We start from the raw sequence: 22,340 nt of genomic DNA, 5'->3' as shown, positions 1-22,340 counted from the left end.
CCTGCCAAAATTCCTGGCCTGGTGCAAAAGTCAGTTTGTCCTGCATGACGTAATGATGTGTGCGGCGATATCTGACGTCAACCACGAAAAATAAATTTTCATTTTTCTCTGTAAATGATTGTCCTGAGCGTTACCATGGTTATTTGCACGCACGCACGCGACGTAACAAGAAATCACAAAAAAACTTTTTAAAAACAACACGTGCATGCAGTGCATAATGCACGTATTCTAGCTTCCAATCTCTCTTGTGTAATAATGCACATACAATTCGTTACAAGACGCAGGGCATGCCTCTATACTATGCAATAGCTAACTTGTGGCACATCGACCGTCATCGTGCTTGTAGAGAGCTACATCAGTGTATTTATACTGTGAAATATTGGTGCTGTACAGAAGTAGTTTCGTGGAGTTGTGCGTTCTGGATAACAGTGATTCGAGTGCTGTGTTTGCAACGAAAATGAATGGTCGCTTTCCAGGACCACATATCTGGTCTCCAGCTTATGGACGACCACCTCCTCAGCCGCACAATGCCTACCCAATGCTACTTGAAGGGCCATACGGCGTACAGACCATGGGCGCTTCGTCCTCCTATCCTGGGGCAGGCATGCCTTTTCAACCCAGGCCTCCAGCCTCTCTGTCCCAGTGTTTGGGCTTGCCCAGGAGCATGCCTGGCGGTGTACAGAAGGCTCAAGTATGTAACAATGCGTATCTACTTTCTCAACTATTAAAGTCCCACCAATTATTTGTGACATTTTCTGTTGGTGCTAGACTGCTAGTGAAGGTGGGACTTTTAGTCAACTTCGTCACAACTTGCTTCTTTGCAAACACACAGCTATGAAGATTCTGCGGACCCTATAAAGCATTTAGTGTCATTACTTTTCAAGTATTGTGCATGACAATATGTTGAAACATAGCATCAAATTGCCCAGCTTTGTCAGTGATGAAGCTATGATGATTGTAAAAGTGCAACAGCTAGCGAGCAATTCATGTTTCATCACCGCTTCATTGCCATGAAAGCTGTGTGAGTTGTAGTCATGCTGATTGGAAGAGTAAGGCCGCGGTCTCACCAAGTTCAGCCGTTTTTGGCTTGCGCTGAAAGTGGCTTGCGACTAGCCAGCCAAAACTGGCTGTCGCGTTTTTTTCCCGGGTTTTTCTTTATTTGGAGGGTAACCCCTGTGCCCAGTATACGTGATTTGCTTACACACTACGTCCTAATTTTGAATCTCCACGTGGGAAGAAACTACCTGACTACAACAAACGTCAACTCAAGTTCTTCAACTCCTCTTGCACTCTTGCACTTCAGCCAAAATTATTCAGCCACTTTCAGCTTTTCAGCGCTTCCAAAAGAGCTGAAAGCTGAAAGTGGCTGGTGCCCCGATTTACAGCCGTTTCCGTGGAAACCTCTGCCGAAAAAGCGCTTTTTTGGCTGAACGGCTGAATCGGGCTCGGTGTGACCGCGGCCTAATGGTATGAAACGACCCAGCAACAGCTTCTTTGTTGCATGCTTGAGAAGTTGAGATGTCTCACTCCAACAAAACTCACTATTTACTGCATTGCACAACAACAGCGTCATTGTTCAATATGCTGCTTGCGGTGCATTTTGTCCAACACTGCTGTCCAAGTGACACGTGTACCGTTCTGCTGCAGCTTGATCCATGCTGCATGACCAAACCTCTGGAGCCAAAAGTGAGACTCGCCCGTGTCTAAATGTGTGTATATTCTGGTGTTCTGCGCTTCCTTGCTGTATTCGACAAAATCTTGACTTTGTGTTTTCTTTGTGTACAGGGATTGAATGCGCCGTTGCCCGATGGTGTAGAAAAACAAGAGGACGGCTCGGTATTCTGCAAGAATTGTGACAAGAAGTTCCCCGACATCTCGCAGTTCAGAGCGCATGAAGCACATCACCGCAAGGTATAGTGTAGACTAGACGTTCGCAAGTCTTTAGTTTAGAGCTAACTTATGTACCATTATGGTGTTGGGGAAATCACTGGCCAACACCTGTTGTTTGTAAATGGCTGTCACCGCACATGTACAGATATATCTGTAGGCTTATTAGCACTTTTACGTTCCATCGCCCGATTCCTGCATAGAAACTCGGTGGAAATGATGCTTTCAAGCCTGATTCATACTTCGTTTCATGCACAGGAAACACACATCGCACGACGGTCGCACTATGCGCCCAACATATTCAGCTTCAGTCGACTTTTTTCGCGTTGCGACGAGTTTCCCATACGTGAAATGAAGTATGTATCAGACTTTCTGTATTTCTTTGATCTGAGGATGCACCCAGTGTGCTGACAGTGCTCAGCACCGCGGAGGCAGAGCGTAATACGCACAACAACACAGTCATGTTGCCTAGTGATTGCGAAAGCATGAAACTTTGAGTAGCGACTAACACACCTTGATTGCTCTTGTTATTCTGTGTATTTCTTTGATCTAAAATCATGCTTCGCTCCCTTATTCTTTCTCTTGTTGCAGTGTGACGTAGATGGCTGTTCCTTCATGGGAACTCAACGTGCTGTCAATATCCACCGAGAAGAGGTACTATTTTACAAATATCGATAGTTATCACTTTAAATAGTAGTACTGTACTTTCCTGAATATGTCGCGCCAAGAGTACATAACCCCCGAAGAGTGCAGTTCCAGTCTCAGGGGTCGACGGCGGCGGTAGAAGTTCCCATCACTTGACAAACCAGTGCACATTGTCTACACCCTGTGCATGATATCTACTGGGCTGTACACAACCCCGCTTTGGGTACAACTCTCTGCTGGTCACTTGGTACTGTTTGCCAGTGCAACCTACAGTCAACTTCGCGTATAACGACACTCGGCGGGGCATCAGAAAAGTGTCCTTATTCGCGAAGTGTTGTTATACCCGAAGTCTCATTTTATGTATTACAGTTGGATGGGACTTTGCTCTGGGCATGGAAATTCTGTCGTTATTCGCGAATTGTCGTTATATCCGCAGTCGTTATTAGCGAAGTTGACTGTATTTGAACGGTCGATATCAAGTGATGTTAAACTCTGCCATCGGCCCGTAGCAGCACTGGATAGAACTTGTACAGACAGTTGCACACTCCTGGAGGTTATGTACTCTTGGTCGAGGCTTTTTAGAATATGAGTCAAGACTTATAGTTAGATGCAACTTATAATGAAGGATATGGGGCATAATGTCCATCACAGATGGGGCACTATTCAAGAGAGTGCACTATTTTTCAATGCTGGTACATTTACGTCATCCCGCATAAGAACAAAGAAGGCAAAGAAAAACAGAGCCTAAAGTTTACTGTGAACTATCACGACTCAACAGAAAGGGCAACAAGAACTGCGATTTTGATCCTGAAACCACCAGTTCAATGACATGGACAAAAACATTACCGAAAGAACACCAAACTTGCACATACGCTTGGTTACAAGCCCCGGGGGGGGGGGGGGGGCACTATTCAAAGAGGGCGTTATTTTTTCACTGGCCCTTAGAGACTGGGACGCTATTCTAGAGAGGGCTCTAATTGCACGAGTCCGGTATCTCTCTTTTTGTGCTTTTGAGCTATACTGTTGTTGTTGTTGTTCTTGCTGACCATAGTAATGCGTGTGACTTCATAGTCCCTGGGTTTTGGTGTTGCATTTGCTCTTTGTACATGCATACGCACAATCTGATGTTGTTCTGTGTTGCTTTGATGTTGCGTTGTACCTCTTCTGCTGCAGAAACACAGTGCCGTCAGTAGCATGGTGCCTGTTTTGGAAACACCAGAACAAATTGCAAAGTGGAGGGAGGCTCGCAGAAAGTGAGCTTTATTCCCGTAGCTATGCAGAAGACGTTACTTCAGTAACGTCTGGCGCTAGCCAGGGTCCACACAGCTTTAATTTGGTGTTTGTTTGTGTGTTTGTGTCACGCCTGGCGCTATCCCGTATCTGTCCCGTACCGTACCATCAAACACAGCTGGCCACATACAGCTGGCCGCAATATTCAAATAGGGCTTTCAAACGCAAGATCATAACGTGAAGCAACTTGGAAGAATGAGTATGAATGCGAAGTGTATGGGGGATTCATGTGGGGCGATAGTGCGGGTTCGAATCCCAGGTAATGCCTAAAAAAATAGGAGAATTGAAAAATTTATAACATCCCTTTTCTTTTTTTGCCGTCATCAAGACGGTGTCGTATTACCCTCGATCGTACCTGTCCCGTACCTATCCCGTACCGTACATCCAAAGACGGCTGGCCACAATGCATATTCAAATAGGGCATTCAAATACAAGATCATAACGTGAAGCAACTTGGAAGAATTAGTATGTATGCGAAGTGTATCGGGGGATGCATGCAGGGCAATAGCGCGGGTTCGAATCCCTGGTTATGTCTAAAAACAAAAAGTAGAAACTTATAAGAATTTATAACATCCCTATTTTTTTTTCTAGGTCATCAAGGCAAAAAAGCATAGCGTAGGGCCCTGAGCTTCCAAGCTCTCTCGTTTCCACACACACACACACACACACACACACACACACACACACACACACACACACACACACACACACACACACACACACACACACACACACACACACACACACACAAGGGGGGGGGGGGTCCGACTACCACGGCACACCCTATTGGCAATCATTTTCAAGATCAAATGACATGTACCGTATTGTTTTGTCTGAGGGCCTATCTCATATAGAGCCTGTTTGAATGCAAGCCTGATTTTCAAGATAGGCTAGCCGTACAAGCGCCAAACGGGCTATTACCTTGAGGGGCATGAGCACCACACATGGTTTTATTCCTGAAGCGATGCAGCATAACACGCTACGTAGTAGCGTGGTGTCTGTTGGTATGGCAATGCGTGATTGTGTTTCCGCGTTCTGCTGTATAGTCTCGACCACAAGTCCACAGTTTGTCTTCTCTCTCTTTTTGTTCTATCATGTTGAAGGAACTTTCCGACAACAGAGAACGTCAGTCGCAAGAAGGAAGCTCAGCGACAGAGGCATGAGCGCGGCCAAGTGGCCCAGAACGAGTTACACCAGTAAGTTGGGCAATAACGATGGTGGTTGTGTAGTTTAGTACTCGTAGATGCCATTTGCTTGCACTGTATTTTGGTTTTACCTGTGATTCGTATTCTATTGAGTATGCTCATATAGAGTATTCCAGGGTTCTAGCCAGGTAAAAATAGGGGGGGGGGGGGGGGGGGGGAACAGTTACCGCTAACCCATTTCCATTTTCCGAAATCGTCTCGCCACCCTAAATGCAATGTACCCCAATGAGCTATCCACTGCATTTTCGTTGAATGGCCTGAAAAAACACCAAAAATCGACAACACAGGAGGGCGCTTAATGACAGTGGTGGGGGGGGGGGGGGGGGGCTGTGCCTCCCGCCAGTAATTTTATGGCTTCTTTATTCGCACAGGAATGTTTTACAATACTGTATGGAAATCAAATGAGAAGAGGACAGTAACGAGAGCAAGCATGAGTATTGTTTGTCACAGTGCTCAGGCGGCGTTCACGTCACTGTCATCAGTGCTAGGTACATTATCACCACCATTACTGACGGTGAGCTCGTCGCCATCATGGGTTTTTGATCCTTAATTCGGCCCAAATCGGACTTTCAAGAGCCAGCAGGACTGTTTCCGATGAAAGGACTGTAGGCCTGGGTGCGCAATGCATTTAGATCAGATGTGAAATACACTCATACCTCGGTTATCTGGGCGGTCCGGGAGGACCGGGTACTGCCCGTAACTTTCAAATGTCCGTAACTCCGAATCACATACATTTTGATGGGGAAAGGCCATGGATATGGCATATGACGTCACTATTTCCACAAAGAGTGACCAAAAAAGTAGTAATATATCCACTAAAACTCGCCCAATGGTTGCCCGGTAGACCGAAGTACCCGTCACTTCAGGGTCAGGATAACCAAGGTATGAGTGTAGTACATGTAGGTATCAAAATAAATAATATATAGTATGAATAAGCATTGAGTCAATAAAGGCATTACCAAGCTGATGGTGAAACGATGAACATTATTCCATGGATAAAAGTAATTTTGAAATTGTTCCACTGTTGAGGAAGCGAGTTGTGTGCTCGAAAACCTCATAACGAGGACAGTCTCCTCCAGCAAATATTTTAAAAGGCATTGTTTTGGCTTTTGTAGGTTAGAACATTCACGCGTTTAGTGACTTAGTGATTGTTCTACATGAATAATTGCCTGTTTCTCCCTGCTGCAGGTCTCGCAATGGGTTTGGTGCACGTGGCGGCCAAAGACAGCGCAACAAGCACCCTCACCAACGACAAAGCTATTCTGATCGGCCTGACCAACACCAGAAGAAACAACACGTACAGCACTCTGCCGTCCGCACGGACGGTATCGCTCCCGAGCCGCAGGCGAAGAGGCCATGCCCGTTCAACACCTCCAGCGGCAGCCCGAGCACCGGTACATCAGACACACTGGCAGCAGCAACACCCAGAGTACTGTTAGCAGGAGCGGAATTGACATCGGCTGCAGAAGCTGCGCCATCAGCATCCGTATCGACACCCACTGCTGTGTCACCTGGTACGTACTGCAATCCCCCATGCGCGTGGCACGTACTTTAATCCGCTGCAAGGAACAGGTGTAGCAGTGAAGTCACAGAAGTCACGGAGTGCTTTGTTGTAATCGTATGCATAATAAATATTCCCAATTTACACAACTGTGAATTCGGCGTTTACCGGTATACTATTACTATTATTGCAGTACTTGCAGGAGTGCTGGTATGTTGTGAAGGCATGCATTAATTTGAATTTCCTTGGTGGGGTGGGGGCACATCTCCAACCGCACTCACATACATTCCCCCTTCGCTCTCTTCCTTTCTTTTTGTTCTTCCGTTCAGCAAACCGTTCTGGTCTTGGTCTGCTGGGTTCGTATGGCAGTGATGAGGACAGTAGTGACAATGATGAAGATTCCGCCAGCAGTACACTGGTGAAGAGATCACCGGAGAGCTCTACACCACAGCTCGGTGGGGGCAGTACCGATGCTGCATGCGATTCCACTATAGCAAGTAGTGATGCCACTGGTCCGCTGGCCGAATCTGCAGCTCCTGACAGCATCAGTGACGAGGGCTCTGTTGGTCCGCTGCTTGAATCTGCTGCTCCTGATACTGTCAGTGATGATGGCTCTGTGCTTGACGAGTCGGCTGTTCTGTCTGCTCTGCTGGCAGATGCCGGGCGGTTGCAACCGCTTGCCACTGAACCAGTTGTACCGAATCCTAGCCAATGGGCTGAGGGTGGTGTCACAGCGCATGATGGCAGACAACACGGTCGACAAAGGCAACCGAGGAGGCAAAAGCAGGTATATATGCTGTGGTTGATTCAGGTATTTCTGCCTCTTTCTGTTTTATAATATCCCCGAGATCGCTACCACTAACTCCTAGCATGTGTGCTGTTGTGCTAGTACGAATAAACTGACCAGATCCTAGCACAGTTGCGGAAAGGGCTGATCACCAGCCATAGAGGTTAATACTTTTAAAATTAAGGATTAAATTTAAAATGTTCGGCAATATTTCTCGATCACAGTTAGGTACGTATCGCATTATCCCCAATAGATGTACAGAGCGTTTATTTTTTTTCAAAGGTGGTCAGACCTGTACTAGTATTGGAGACGTGTACTTTCATTGATTCTGGAAAGATTGATTGCCTGGTTTGGGTGGCAAGCAACTCATGATAATGATACTGTAAGGCTGCAAATACACTCCAAACATGTTACAGTCAGACCTCGCTTATCCGGTCCTCGTTTATCCGGATCCCTCGCCATCCGGAAGAAAATTGATGGTTACCGATGTGCAACATATGTTATGCATACAACATAACCGGACCTCGCGATCCGCATACCGGTGCATGATTTTGGATACAAACTGGTTAAAATGTGTACAAAAAGCTTCGTCGTATCCGGTTGCATGTGGCTTTCAGAAACTAGAATCAGGGAGTTGTACAGGCAAATGAGGTCCTTGACCTGCTGGGTGCATGTGGACAGCACTCAGTTGCATGCACTTGTCATTTTTCTCGCTTGTTTTACATGTTGTGCACGCTAGTTGTACTGCATAGGACCCGTCTACATGTATGTACAATGTCACTGCTTTTGACATGCCACATGCAAATGCAGTATGTGTGTTCAGTTATCCGGTTCCCTCGCCTATCCGGATATTTTGTGGAAAACAGATGTGTGCGGTTAAGCGAGGTCTGACTGTAATAAACAGCATAGAAAGATACAAAGATGATAAGCGGGTAAGAAAAACGAAGTAAGGTGGACCCTGGTACCTGTACTGCAGTGTCAACAGCAAAAAAAAACAGTACATGTATACAACAGGTACGCGGTCTTACATTTTCATAATGATTTTGTACAGTGCGCAAAATTATTCATAACCCGCGATCCTGTTGTCAAGACCGATTTTTGTGCCGTGGCGTGGTTCTGGTTTGTGTACAGTGATGCATGGTGTTTTCTGACAATGGCGGCGCCTACTCCGCGCACTCTAAACTGTTATAAGTCCCATATATTTGCTCCGATTTGCTTCAAACTTTGCCAGTATACTCTACTTGTCTTCAGGAATCGGATGGTATTACAATATTTGCCCGATTCTCAAAACAAAAATTTACCCTGACATCGCCAGCAGTAATGCCATTGAGTGCACCTTGGTCAATGCCTCAAGTAATATCGCATTTGTGCAGCGGGCTCCGATTTAGGTTCCGCTGGAGTCAGTTTCGCTGAGCCGATCTTGCATAGTAGCTTTTTGGTTGTCGCTTTCTTGTGCGTGCGCAAGGAGGTTTTAGCTGCACCTTTTTGTTTGACTGTGCTGTGATGCTTTGAGAGAGTTTTGTTTTAGTAGTTCATTGGAACGAAAGAGTCGGTTCTTTTTCTTGTCGTAGAGTTCGGATTCGTGACCCGGGACATTCCTTTCTAGTCAACCATTTCGTAAAGTCTTTCGTGTTGGGAGTCGAATGTGAGCTCGGGATACGGGACTGTATGCGGCAGACACCAAGCGAACCCACAACCTGCACTGACTGTGATTCTGCTTGGTGCGTAGTTGAGACTTGGATGCAATTCTGGCCTTCCCCGCGCTAAACAACGAAAAAAGATGTATTTTAGGTAGGGGTGAAACGGTTCGGGTAAGGAACCGGTTTTGGAACCACCAGCTGAAAAGAATCGAGTACCCGTTCCTTCAAATTTCGAACCAGAACTCGAAAAATCTCGTTCTCGTACAAATACATGTACCTGCCAAGTCTACTCAAGATTTTAAATGTCTTACCGTATGATCACCGCCCTTCCAAAGGGTTCTCCTATCGATCCTGGTCACTACGAGCGTACCTTCTTCGCGCATGGACCATGGACTCTCCGATGTCTCGTTCTTGCTCGTAAAAATGTTTTCTAACTTGAAAATAATTGTCACGGACGCATTTGGTCGGTCTGGAGAAAAGAGTGCATGGAACCGATACCCGAACCGTGGGAAACTATGCTGGCATTCGGGTACCCGAACATGAAAAACATGGAACCGTTTCACCCCTAATTTTAGGTTGGGTGCACTGTGTGGATGATCAAGGTGACTTTTGCCACTGCGTTGCCCAGGTTATTCCACTTCAACATAATTATACAATCACACATTTTCTTGCCCTTTCAGTGTAGAATGTCTTGTACCTGATTTGTGTCTCACTCTCCAGCGGAACAAGAACCCTCGCCATCAGGCACCGGCACCGGCACCTTCACCACCCAAGCCAGGGTTGTTGGAAAAGGTGGGTGGTAATGCTAAAGACTGAGTGTGTCTGTGTTCAGCCATTGCAATTGAAGCCATGGAGTATGTTAGCACCGTCCTGTGACATTACTCAATCTATGGACAGTTTCAACCCGTGGTCTCGCCGGCACAGCTCAGAATGACTGGCCAAACCTATTGCAGTATTGCAGTGAGTCTAGTGAGCAACAAAGGACTTTAAACTGGCTCTAAGCTTGTACAGTGCATCAGAGTCAGACTGCTCTAACTGCGAGAACACGGCAAGCTTTGCACAAAGGCAAATAACCGATGTTAACCTGATTGAGTGATCAACGAAGATGAGGCACAGACGGGTACAGTACTTTATTGAGTTGTTTCATTTCCTATTACATGACATTTACATGTACTTTCTTTCTCCGCTGTAGCCCCTTGCTAGCTTCAGACAATGGATGCTTGATATGCGGTATTGCTCCCAGGGTTGTCTTTTCTGTTGGTGTTGGGAAATAGAGATGTGCCAACTATCAGGCGAAAATCGTCATCCCTGCTTTGCCTGTCTCCTTGCTGTTTTTGTTTCTCTTCCGTCACGTTCAGCTGCTGGCTGGTGAAGTGCGAAGGGAGAGGAACATCCTACTGCAGTGTATTCGCCACATAGTCCGTGAAGACTTCTTTGACCAGCACCCACGCCTTCCGCCGTCCTCTCAGCAACACTGATCTTCTGTCTACACCCGAGCCTGACTTTACGGCACTTTGCAGACCATGGCAATACTGATTGCCTTGAAGTTGTTCTTGATTATTAATCTCTTACACACCAACCATGTGTTCCGAACAAGTGTGTTGTCAAGTAATCAAAGGATATTTTGCGTTTCTCAATGAAGATGTTGCGTTCCCGGCTATTCTTTTTCGTCTTTCCACACCCTGGTCGAAGCCCAGGATTATCAAGGCTTTACACTTTTACTATTCGGCTACATTCTGATTTCTAGAATACTACTGTTCAATGCTTTGAGAGTGGAGTTGACGGAATGAGCATGATTGTGTTCTTCTTGTACCATTTTGCCATCGTCACAGCATGATCCACCGGTCATTGAAGATTATTTATGCCGGAACAATCATACCCATGATGATCCAAATCCAAATGGGATTTTTCGGTCTTTGACCACTTTGATCTACTTCACTAGTACTGCTTTGAGAGCTGCAGCTGCGCCTTGGTCTCGACGGTGGCGACGTTCCTTCGGATGCGTGAACGGCAATCTGACTGGTTTTGATGCAAACCGTAATTTTTCGGTTCGCGTCAAAAAATAATTATTCTCTTGACCGTTTTTGTAAAAACAAAATAATACAAGAACCACCCAAAAGGGATTCTCTATCATGACTTGATCATCCTGAAGCACGGTTGCTACACACCAGGGAGTCGTAAAATACGGTATTTTACGCCTGCCTGCTGCACACCAGGTCACTGTAGACAAGCGCTAGCTGGACCCATATGTGCGGGATTTGTAATAATTATACGGTAGGAATCTGTCCAATATCGGATTATCCATATGCAGCACATGCATGTATTGTTGCGAATTGAACACTGTGCTGGGGTTCTTTACCGAATACTGTTTACTATTGAGGTGACTCTTCCAAAGAATCCCTCCACAAAAACAAAAAATAAACATTAGCCGGAACCAGCCGGCACGATCTAAAAATGCACCGATAATCCACTATGACAAGCGGACACTAAACCTAGCCATGTTACTCTGCTCCTAGCAAAGCGAACGGGTTCTTGTCAGCAAACTTTCCTGCGGCCTGAACTGTCCTAGAAGTAGCAGCCCCTTTGCGTTCTTTTTTCTTCTTCTTCTTCGAAGGCTGTTGGCCGCTGCCACCATCACTACTTGGGCCTCTAGGCGCTGACTCGGTGGTGGCGTCATCCATACCATCCTCGACGGTCCGCCACAACATCTCAACTAGAGGCGTATCATGCCTGCTGGTCTCGAGTACATCCTTCACGCTAGAGCATGACTCGAGCAAAGCAAAGCTACTGATACCATCGTACAGGTTGTGTACGCACAGCGGTGGAAAAGGAAGATCCATCACCCAGTTCAGAAGTAGCAAGGCCATGAGAACGCGTTGCCATGCGTTGAAGATATGCACCGTTTGACAGTCAGCACGGCCGCGGAACAGCGGCTCAGCAGCAGCAGCTTGTGCTGTTCTACAGCTGACACTACCACCACTATCGCCCTCCTGACTCGGACGGGCAGCAGCTGGTGGTGCAGAGCCAGCAACGCACCATTGAGCAAGTCGCTTCTTCTGCGATGCGCTCGACTTGCGCGAGTTGAACAGCGCCGATCTGATATTACCCTGGCAGCCATTAACAACGCCAACTAAGAGAATAGCAATGTGCTTGTGTAACACAACTGGCATGGTCTTAGAGCAGCTCGACAGTTTCTTCCACGCAAAGCGAAGCGAAGCTATGACCAGCTGGAGTGCAAGTGGCAAGTCCATCACACACTTAGCTGCACTGTAACATGCTGACAGGAGGAAATGCCGACGCCTCTCCGGATCGTAGTGTGCCATTACTTCCCTGGGAGGAAGATCGCCAATGCCAGCAATAGCGTTTGCGGCCTTCAAGCTAACTGCTTGAACATGAACGTCTCTGGGGGACCGCACAATCTCCTTGACACTAGAGCACCGAGATGTCCCTAGTACTAGCAGGAGAGCACGTAATGGTCGATCCACATCGCTGATAGGCGCGTGGGTCGGCGAATCAAGGTGCAGGCTGATATTGGTGAAGTCGCAAAGCGCCCCGGCAAGTGCACCTGGATGGACGAATCCGAGACGGAAGGCTTCCAGCAGACCGCAGGAGTAGTGGTGCACAGCTTCACCAGCCACATCTATTGCAGCGTGTGGATGCAGTGCACATGGTCTAGCGAGAGGTGTAGATAAACAGTCTACAGACACACAATGCTCAGCAGCTGCCGATGACCATGATGCTGCGGGCCCATATGTACGTATTGAATGCCTGATGGCATTGACAGTAGCTGGGTTTTGCTTGAGTTTCGGCAGATCACAGACCTTCAACAACCCATCGTCAACAGACTCGACGCCCAGAAAGACCAACAGCCACTCAAGCGCATCAACAATGGCATGGTCTTTTCGTTTGTCAGAAGGGAACAAGTGCGAAACCTCCTGAGCGTGCACATAATCATTTCCACATAAAGATGCTGCCAATGGGAGTACGTTCTCGATAGTGGCAATACTGAAGCCACTGAATGCCTGCATCTTGGACAGGACACGGACAAATGATGATCTCTGGTAAAGAGATACAGTAGTTAGACAAGGATGACTACAGCTGATGCTTTTCAGATGGATTACCCCATGCGGAAGGTCGCATATGAAGAAATCGCTGTCCGCCGACAGAACCGGGCATTCCCAGTGGCGGCCAATAGCCGCAATCAGATCATCTGCTTCCTGTTCTGCACGCACTAGTGGTACACCACCATCCACCAGTGCTTCCGTGAAGACCATCAGCGCCCAGACTGTAAGAGCAGTGGCGCTGGGTGCCGGTGCTGCTGCCGACACCGCTGCTGCTGCGGCGGCGTCAAGATGATCCGCATCACGTTGCGCGACACCCCTCAGGTAACGTGCTTGCGCGGCGCCGCGCTGCAGGCTCGTCTGTAGCTTCTCTGCAGAGCACTGTCCATCAAGAACAACCAGGGCATGTACCCCGTGATCTTGCAGCTCGGTGAAGAATTCCCGTAGCCGGCCGTACAACTCTGAATACTGCCCGCCGTAGCGGATCTCTTGCAGATTGCCTCCACGGCCACTCTCCAGGAACAGGTATAGCAGGCCATTTCCATCCACCACAAGTCGTGTATCGCGAAGCATACATTCATGATTCCAAGCCTCACGCATGTCCTTACTGAACACAAAGCTCGTAAGACGTGGTATGCCCATGACGAACTGCTGCTTGAAATCTCAGCTATACTTCTGCTCGATTTCTCTGGCAATGCATTCGTGAGCAAGCCACGAGAAGCTGGGAGCGATCAGTCAGTATAGCTCAAAAACATATTCACACATCTAACTACAGGAGTGAGGACTACTGACTCCATCCCTCCAGACTTCATACGTACTGCAGCTGGGAGCATTCAATAAAACAGGTACTGCTTGTTCATCTCCGCTAGTTTCTATAAGTATAGATCTAACAAGGATATGATACGCAACTACTAGTACTAAAATATTACGAGTTATGACGGCCCTCAATGTGCTAACCAAACATTGTCTGGTGCCAAAGATAGAGATTCAAATCAAAGAGTTGAGAGAGACTACAAGTGCAAGGGATCTTGATCTTCAGAAAGTATTAATTTTTGGCTACTGCCTTCAAAATGGAAAGGCAAAAAGATGATGATGCCTGTATATCAGGGAGTCGTAAAATATTTTACGACTCCCTGCTGTATATACGTGCATGATATGAGTGTGCATGTACATGTGAGCGGCTCGTGTTCAGCCTGGCTCAGGCGGGGATTTCCCGATTTCCCGATATCCACAGCATTTTTCAACGTTTCAAATGATGTCATCTCATTCAAACTGCGTTGATTTTTGTCATCTGTCTTGAAGACGAACATTCGAACAAGAAACAAAGGACGTCGACAGTCTAGTCTGTCGTTTTGTCGATTTTGATTGGATCAAGGCAATTAGAGTCCTGTCTTCCTGATCCATTCCAGATGCCAATACTTGTGCTCTTTATAATTCACAGAACATTCGACGGTTGCTTGAGGCCATGGCTAGTTTCAGGTCATCTGTTTGGGACCCTCTCCTCATCATCAGCCAGATAGTCTTCATGCAGAGTCAGTTCTACGTGCTGTTCTGTCTTTACCTGCTGATATTCACCGGTATGGCTCACATTCAGCCAACTCTAACCCACGTTCTCTCATCTAAGGTAGGAGATCCTCATAGCAAGATGTAGTTGTTTTCCTTCTGCAGTCATCACTTGTGTAAAGTTCAGATTGTGTGTCGATTCACATCACTTCATCCATCTCCAGACACCGGATATTTCGGTGCTCGTACATAGTGCATGTAGGTGTCCTTACTACCGGTATACAAGTATCGTTTGTAATTATATTGTCGGATGTTCTAGTGTGAAAGTCCGGTGGAGTACGAGTCCAGAGATTGTACCTCAAAAATTATTGGTGACTGGTTGTAAGTTCCTTTCCCTGACCATCAACTGTAGATCAGGTATTTTGGTTGTGTATTGAGGGGGGGGGGGGGTCGGGTCACTTCTACAAAATCATTTTGTTGTTACACCGTATTTTCCTGCGTAGAAGCCACACTTTGAACACCAGTAGTTCACCCCAAAAAATCAGTGCAGCTTCCAATGAGTGGGACATACAGATGATGTCAACTAGATCGGGGTACATGACATCCTTGAGAAGATCAACAACTGCGCCATTGACACTGGCACCGTCGCGTGTAGCAGCGATGAACTTCTCGGTAGGGTACTGCAGTTCTGTGGACAGGACCGGGCAAGCTCTTTGCAAGAACACTGACTCGGACCAAGTGCTGGTAGATCTTGAAGTCGCTGCTCACAAAGCGCAATACAATGGCGAGCGCTTCTCCTTGGTAGGTGCTGCCATCAAATATGACACTGACGTGGGGTTTCTCACTCAGTTCCTGCTTGATGGACTCGGGTTTCTCACTCAGTTCCTGCTTGATGGACTCCTTCTCACTCTCAAGGATGAAGGGTATGTAGGAGGCAAGGTGGGTGGAGTCAGTCAACCTCTCTGCCCCGTGCTCCAGCACCGAACGGAGCAGGTCTGCCTTGGCGAGAGGGATACCTGCTTTGAGCGTAGCGGTAGTGACTTCAATTCTCCTCAAACTGATATCAGGTGCCACTGCAGCGCTCAAGCCCGTGCCTGGTAGTTCAGAGGCATGGCGCCGTTGGTACTGCTCCCAAGTCTGAACAACACGTTGTTGGCGAACACCTTGCTCCTTGGCCGCGAGCTTGTCACTCTTGTACCGAGTGGAAACCACGTGGTCTTTCACAATGCTCTTCTTCAATGCTATTGTAGACATGGCACGCCTCACAGAACAGCTTGGTCACGAACATCTCGTCCGGGAACTCTTTTACACGCTGCTGCAGGCTGATGCTAACGGCAGTACTGTGGCTATGAGCTACCCTTGGCTTGTTGGAGATCGTACTATCTTTGCCACTGCGCTCCATGGACCTTTTCCGAGCTATCGTGGCCTCTCGGGCTTCCGCTAAATCTTCCCAAGGCTCACTGCCAGCATTCTCATAATTCTCATCCAACACGTCAAGATCTGATCTGACCCTGAGCCATAGTCGCAGGCCCGATCGCGAACTGGATCAGATTCGATATCTCCCTCCATTCTCAAAAACGCAAATGTGATGCCAAGTGCCGTACCATCTTCTTTGGACCGTCTGCGCATAGCCATAGCCACTACTGTCCCTTTGCATTCTGGCGTATGTGTAGTGGCTTCCTTTTCTGGCATTGTGCGCGCGTTGTACTGTCGTCACGGTGTTTCTAGAAGCAGGGGATGCGCGTGCAGTTGCTGAGTTGGCAGTGTTGCGGTTGTGGTGGCTTGTTACGCTAGTTCCTGTTTTCGCGACGAGGTTATTCGATACACGTCATGTACAGTGCCTTGGTGCATGCTGCCTGTCCATAGACCCTTCTCACAGTAGAAATTTCGTGTGTCTATTCCTTTTGTGTGCAGGATGTGTCACATGTCCTCAAAGACCAAGAAAATGCGTCATTTTACCGTACATGGTACAGGTGGAATCTTGATAATTCGAACCTCGAAATGCCAGGAAAAAACTTCTAATTAGCCGGACATTCTAATTATCCAGACATGAACCCACAACACAATATGTATATCAAAATGCTCTCATGGTCACGCAGAGTTGCGCTATGGACCTTAGACACAGATTTCACTCATACTGAACTGACCGGCACAGCCTGCTCATGCAAACTGAACTGACCAGTACAGTGTACAGTGAACTTCGAATTACACTTTGCTAACTTCGAATTCTCAGCACGAATCCCATCAGAAAAAATTATGTGGGAATCGTATTGACAGAAATCGGTCCTGGAAAAACTTCTAATTAAGCGGTATGTTTGAATTAAGCCATATTTGAATTATCAGGATTCCACCTGTACTACACACATCATCTATTTTTGGGTCCCAGAATCACAAACATACAGGAGACCTGACCTCGCTCTGGTGTGGCTATGTGGAGCGTACGCATTACATCAGAAGATCCGATTTCGCTCGACCAAGACCCTATGCAGAGAAGGATCAGGCGTTGCACACTCTGGGGGTTATGTACTCTTGGTATCATCAGTATCACGCATGATAGTTGTTCCAGTACAATGTACAGCAACGCGGGCAACAGGATGTGTCTGGGTACTGTCTGACGATTCTGCTCCGCACAGACGGTATTCTGCTGAATTCTGCTCGGTTTCCCAAACACCTTGATTCTGCTGGAAATTCTGCCGGCAGAATCCGCCGGACCCTAGTACATGTAGTATCATGGCCTTTCAATTCATACTCTTTGTGTATGATATGGCGGGTACACAGTCTCTTTGTGTATGATATGGCGGGTACACAGTCTCTTTGTGTATGATATGGCGGGTACACAGTCTCTTTGTGTATGATATGGCGGGTACACAGTCTCTTTGTGTATGATATGGCGGGTACACAGTCTCTTTGTGTATGATATGGCGGGTACACAGTCTCTTTGTGTGTGATATGGCGGGTACACAGTCTCTTTGTGTGTGATATGGCGGGTACACAGTCTCTTTGTGTATGATATGGCGGGTACACAGTCTCTTTGTGTATGATATGGCGGGTACACAGTCTCTTTGTGTGTGATATGGCGGGTACACAGTCTCTTTGTGTGTGATATGGCGGGTACACAGTCTCTTTGTGTGTGATATGGCGGGTACACAGTCTCTTTGTGTATGATATGGCGGGTACACAGTCTCTTTGTGTATGATATGGCGGGTACACAGTCTCTTTGTGTGTGATATGGCGGGTACACAGTCTCTTTGTGTATGATATGGCGGGTACACAGTCTCTTTGTGTGTGATATGGCGGGTACACAGTCTCTTTGTGTATGATATGGCGGGTACACAGTCTCTTTGTGTATGATATGGCGGGTACACAGTCTCTTTGTGTATGATATGGCGGGTACACAGTCTCTTTGTGTGTGATATGGCGGGTACACAGTCTCTTTGTGTGTGATATGGCGGGTACACAGTCTCTTTGTGTATGATATGGCGGGTACACAGTCTCTTTGTGTATGATATGGCGGGTACACAGTCTCTTTGTGTATGATATGGCGGGTACACAGTCTCTTTGTGTATGATATGGCGGGTACACAGTCTCTTTGTGTATGATATGGCGGGTACACAGTCTCTTTGTGTATGATATGGCGGGTACACAGTCTCTTTGTGTATGATATGGCGGGTACACAGTCTCTTTGTGTATGATATGGCGGGTACACAGTCTCTTTGTGTATGATATGGCGGGTACACAGTCTCTTTGTGTATGATATGGCGGGTACACAGTCTCTTTGTGTATGATATGGCGGGTACACAGTCTCTTTGTGTATGATATGGCGGGTACACAGTCTCTTTGTGTGTGATATGGCGGGTACACAGTCTCTTTGTGTGTGATATGGCGGGTACGTATGCCCTCCACAGTAGTAAACATTGTGTTGGTGGCCAAAGAATTGGTACGGTGATAACCTGATCAACTTCCGGCGGGCCGAAAACTAATGGTAATAAACAGGTTATATGTCTGTATATCGTGACGCAAATATCGTGGCACAAACTCTGTGTTCAGAGACATCTCACGGCATGCCACTAACCTTGAGCAGGGCCTAGCCACACTTTAACAGCCCTGTGTCATGCCGTGAAATGTCTCAGCACACCCTGTCAGCTTTTTAGCTAAGCAATTGTACACATCTGATGTTTTCAAAACCTGGTATTGTTGCTAGCCATGTTTTCGAACACATAATTTGTGCAGTGTTTCCTCTTATTCTCTAAGTTTATCTTTGCCTCAACATGTGAGTTCGTACTGCATGCCCATGGAGCCCTTATGAACTATACGGTGAAATGATTATCGTGTAATGCTATGCATGTTTGCAGTTGTTATGTCCGTAGTTCTATTATCAAAGTACCATGGTACAGTGCTGTAGGACACCCGGCGTTCAGCTTGTTACAGCTCACCTGCAGCGGTGCAAAGCTTCCCCTGGTGTTTCTTTTATGAAGTTTAGCGTTCCAAGTTGGGTGGTGGTTGCTTCGTTTTGTCGAATCATGGTTAGACCGTACTGTCCGATGGTCTTCCCATTCCATCATCGTCATACACCAGCATTCCAAGGAGCTATGGACTTTAGCTTGTGTTTGTCGCGATGGTGCTTGTCGTCCCCTTTGGCACTATGCGGCATAGTCATTAATAGTCATTAACCTTCGAGGTTGGAAGGCCGTTGTTGGTTAGTGCTATTGAGCAGTGCTCAAGCTCAGTGTCATGTCGCGCGATGTCTCAGTACTCCCCGTCAGTTCTGTGCTGAATTGTTCCCATGGTCATCTGACTGTTCAAGACCTGACAGCTAGTGGACTACACTAACACATTATTTGTGTCCCCGTGTTTCGTCTTCTTCTCTGAATTTGTCCTTGGCTCACCATCCGAGTTTTTTGTGTTTCTTTCTCTGTGTAATGTGTAATGTGTAGATGCTGGTGACCTGGCACCAGGGCTGGCCGATCATTCTCTCCTACTCCCTGAGTGCCCTATCCGGGTAAGTAGTGTATGCAGCGTGTTGTGCAGGTGCATTGCAGGTGCATGTCAGAGTTTATCTGAGTACAGTAAAACCTGTAACTAAAGACCACCGTGACTAGCGACCAGCCTGCTACTACAGACCACCGTGACTAGCGACCAGCCTGCTACTACAGTAAGACCTGTAACTAAAGACCACCGTGACTAGCGACCAGCCTGGTACTACAGTAAAACCTGTAACTAAAGACCACCGTGACTAGCGACCAGCCTGCTACTACAGTAAAACCTGTAACTAAAGACCACCGTGACTTGCGACCAGCCTGCTACTACAGTAAAACCTGTAACTAAAGACCACCGTGACTAGCGACCAGCCTGCTACTACAGTAAAACCTGTAACTAAAGACCACCGTGACTAGCGACCAGCCTGGTACTACAGTAAAACCTGTAACTAAAGACCACCGTGACTAGCGACCAGCCTGCTACTACAGTAAAACCTGTAACTAAAGACCACCGTGACTAGCGACCAGCCTGGTACAGGTCGTCCCCCGTTAATACGAGTCCGGTTAGTACATAAACCCCGTTAGTACATAAGAAATCTCAAGTCCCGGACGAAACGTGATCACTTCCATACAAATTTTGTCGGTTAGTACATAATTCGTTAGTACATAAACCCCGTTAGTACATAACATTTCTCCGTACCCGCATGCCACCTACCTCAATAGTACATAAGTTGTTGGTCTTTTGGCCTTCCAGTGGAGGCACATCGTGTTCTAGTTTCTACTTGTGGACGCAATTAGCTCAGATATCAGAGCACACATCACAAACCGACAAAGCTCTGATTTTTTCCGAGTGACTGTACAGGCGCGGCTGGGCATGTATCATGTAAACTGTAGAATCTTCGCTGACTGTGTCCGTTATAACATAATTTTTATGTTATATCGAGGGAAGCAAGAATATCTCGCTCCCTAGTCATGGTAGCAAGAAACACTCAGAAAAGTTGAAAAAAGTGAAAAATTCTGGTACACAAGCAAGCTATGTACACTTTCGTTTAGTACATAAACCCCGTTAATACATAACATTTGTCAAGTCCCAGAGATTATGTATTAACGAGGGACGACCTGTACTACAGTAAAACCTGTAACTAAAGACCACCGTGACTAGCGACCAGCCTGCTACTACAGTAAAACCTGTAACTAAAGACCACCGTGACTAGCGACCAGCCTGGTACTACAGTAAAACCTGTAACTAAAGACCACCGTGACTAGCGACCAGCCTGGTACTACAGTAAAACCTGTAACTAAAGACCACCGTGACTAGCGACCAGCCTGCTACTACAGTAAAACCTGTAACTAAAGACCACCGTGACTAGCGACCAGCCTGCTACTACAGCCCACTTCACCAGGCACGGGTGGTCTCACTTTCATTTATGGTTGTGCGGTGCAAACCTCTAACTAAGGACCACCTGCCACTAAGGACCGCTTTCTCTGGCCCCAAGTGCAAGGGGTGGCCGTTACAGTCCATTTCAAAACTATAGACGCGTAGGGTTTTTGAAATATTTCAAATTTGGCTGGAACTTTTTGGGAATAGTTTTCGGAATATTGCTCAGGTCCGCTCCACAATTGCTCTCATATAGTTTCTAAACGATTGGATAACAGACGCCCAATTTGGAAAAATTTATGCACAAAGTGATCACAGATGTTATGTGGTATAGATGCTGGCATAATGGTTTTTGCCTAGGTACGCGTCTATAGTTTTGAAATGGACTGTAGTTACAGGTTTTACTGTGAATGTACAGCAAAGGGATGCAGCACTATGCAGGTGCACGAGGATTGAATGGACCAGTTGCCCAGTGATGACGTACATGCGAAACGTTGTGCAAACCTGCGGGACGAAATGCATGTCGCACTGGTTTTAGATCTGTGCAGAGCACCCACTTCATCGAAATCATGTGTGCAGATGATATTATGATGACATTGTGTACACAGGCTTTTATCAAGAGTGCACAAGCCCCAAGAGTGTGTGTGCAACTCCACTTTGGGTGCTGTTCTGGCAGAATTTCAAGTCGACGTCGTTATTATGATGCGATGCGATGCGTGTTGTGCATACATTATCAGACGTATCCTGGAGCTGTGGTGGACACATCCTGTCCGAATGAGTGCAAGGAAACATGTGTGATGTGTTGACACCCAGTACGAATGTTGTAGTGTATCACTCGTGCGAGGAGCATTTTATTTTTTATTATTATTAAATGACCCAAAGGCAATGTGCCTATCGAGGGGTTCATTTGATTGAAAGAACAGTACTACTACTAGTACATGTAGATGTATGTACAAAGACAAGTAGGGATTGATGAGCATTGCATCATAACAAAATGACGTCAACTTAAAAAAGTCAACCCCAGTTTGCTTTGCTGGTGTGTAGCTAATGCATGCGTGTGCTCTTCACCTGCTATGTGCTGCAGTGCCATTAGCCTGCGCTATGCCGTGCGCCGCTCCAAGAACTGTATGGACTTCACAGTCACCATGTTCTTCATGCACGCCCTGTTGAGCTGTGTGACGCGAGGCTTTCCGTTTGCGTGGCAATGGTGGGTGGTGACGTCAGTATCGGCTACGGTCATGGTTGTGCTCGGCGAGTGGCTTTGCATGCGTATGGAAATGGCCGACATTCCCGTTGTCGGCGGTTCGTTGGTGTCTGGTGCACCCAGCTCTAAACGTCCAGGGCTCTGAGTTCGTTGGTGTCCGGTGCATCCACCTCTAAACATCTAGTGCTCTGAGTTCGTTGGTGTCCAGTGCATCCACCTCTAAACGTCCAGGGCTCTGAGTTCAGCTGATACGCACACCATCA

The 22,340-nt window shown here is 47.0% G+C and overlaps 3 protein-coding genes across 3 annotated transcripts in view; 2 read left to right on the top strand and 1 right to left on the bottom strand.

The window, feature by feature from the left end:
* Positions 1-243: 243 nt before the first annotated feature.
* Positions 244-10,908, top strand: LOC135808456 (FMR1-interacting protein NUFIP1-like). The gene is made up of 9 exons (XM_065321647.1): positions 244-691; positions 1,786-1,911; positions 2,479-2,541; positions 3,706-3,785; positions 4,926-5,018; positions 6,216-6,541; positions 6,858-7,315; positions 9,676-9,747; positions 10,314-10,908. The coding sequence occupies exons 1-9, from the start codon at positions 458-460 to the stop codon at positions 10,431-10,433; spliced, it is 1,572 nt and encodes a 523-aa protein (XP_065177719.1). The 5' UTR covers positions 244-457; the 3' UTR covers positions 10,434-10,908.
* A 281-nt stretch (positions 10,909-11,189) lies between these two features.
* LOC135808455 (uncharacterized) lies at positions 11,190-14,096 on the bottom strand. Its single transcript, XM_065321646.1, has one exon. The coding sequence runs from the start codon at positions 13,656-13,658 to the stop codon at positions 11,457-11,459; it is 2,202 nt and encodes a 733-aa protein (XP_065177718.1). The 5' UTR covers positions 13,659-14,096; the 3' UTR covers positions 11,190-11,456.
* Positions 14,097-14,319: 223 nt separating this feature from the next.
* Positions 14,320-22,340, top strand: part of LOC135808454 (protein SYS1 homolog) — a 9,051-nt gene continuing 1,030 nt past the window's right edge. Inside the window, exons 1-3 of the mRNA XM_065321645.1 lie at positions 14,320-14,640; positions 19,454-19,518; positions 21,958-22,340. The exon at positions 21,958-22,340 is cut by the window's right edge and continues 1,030 nt beyond it. Of these exons, the coding sequence (XP_065177717.1) occupies positions 14,482-14,640; positions 19,454-19,518; positions 21,958-22,222 (489 nt within the window). The 5' untranslated portion in view covers positions 14,320-14,481 and the 3' untranslated portion in view covers positions 22,223-22,340. The remainder of the gene's footprint in view (positions 14,641-19,453; positions 19,519-21,957) is intronic.

The sequence above is a fragment of the Sycon ciliatum genome, chromosome 2 (genome assembly GCF_964019385.1).
Source record: "Sycon ciliatum chromosome 2, ocSycCili1.1, whole genome shotgun sequence".
NCBI lineage: Eukaryota > Metazoa > Porifera > Calcarea > Leucosolenida > Sycettidae > Sycon > Sycon ciliatum.
This window is presented reverse-complemented; position numbering and strand designations above follow the sequence as displayed.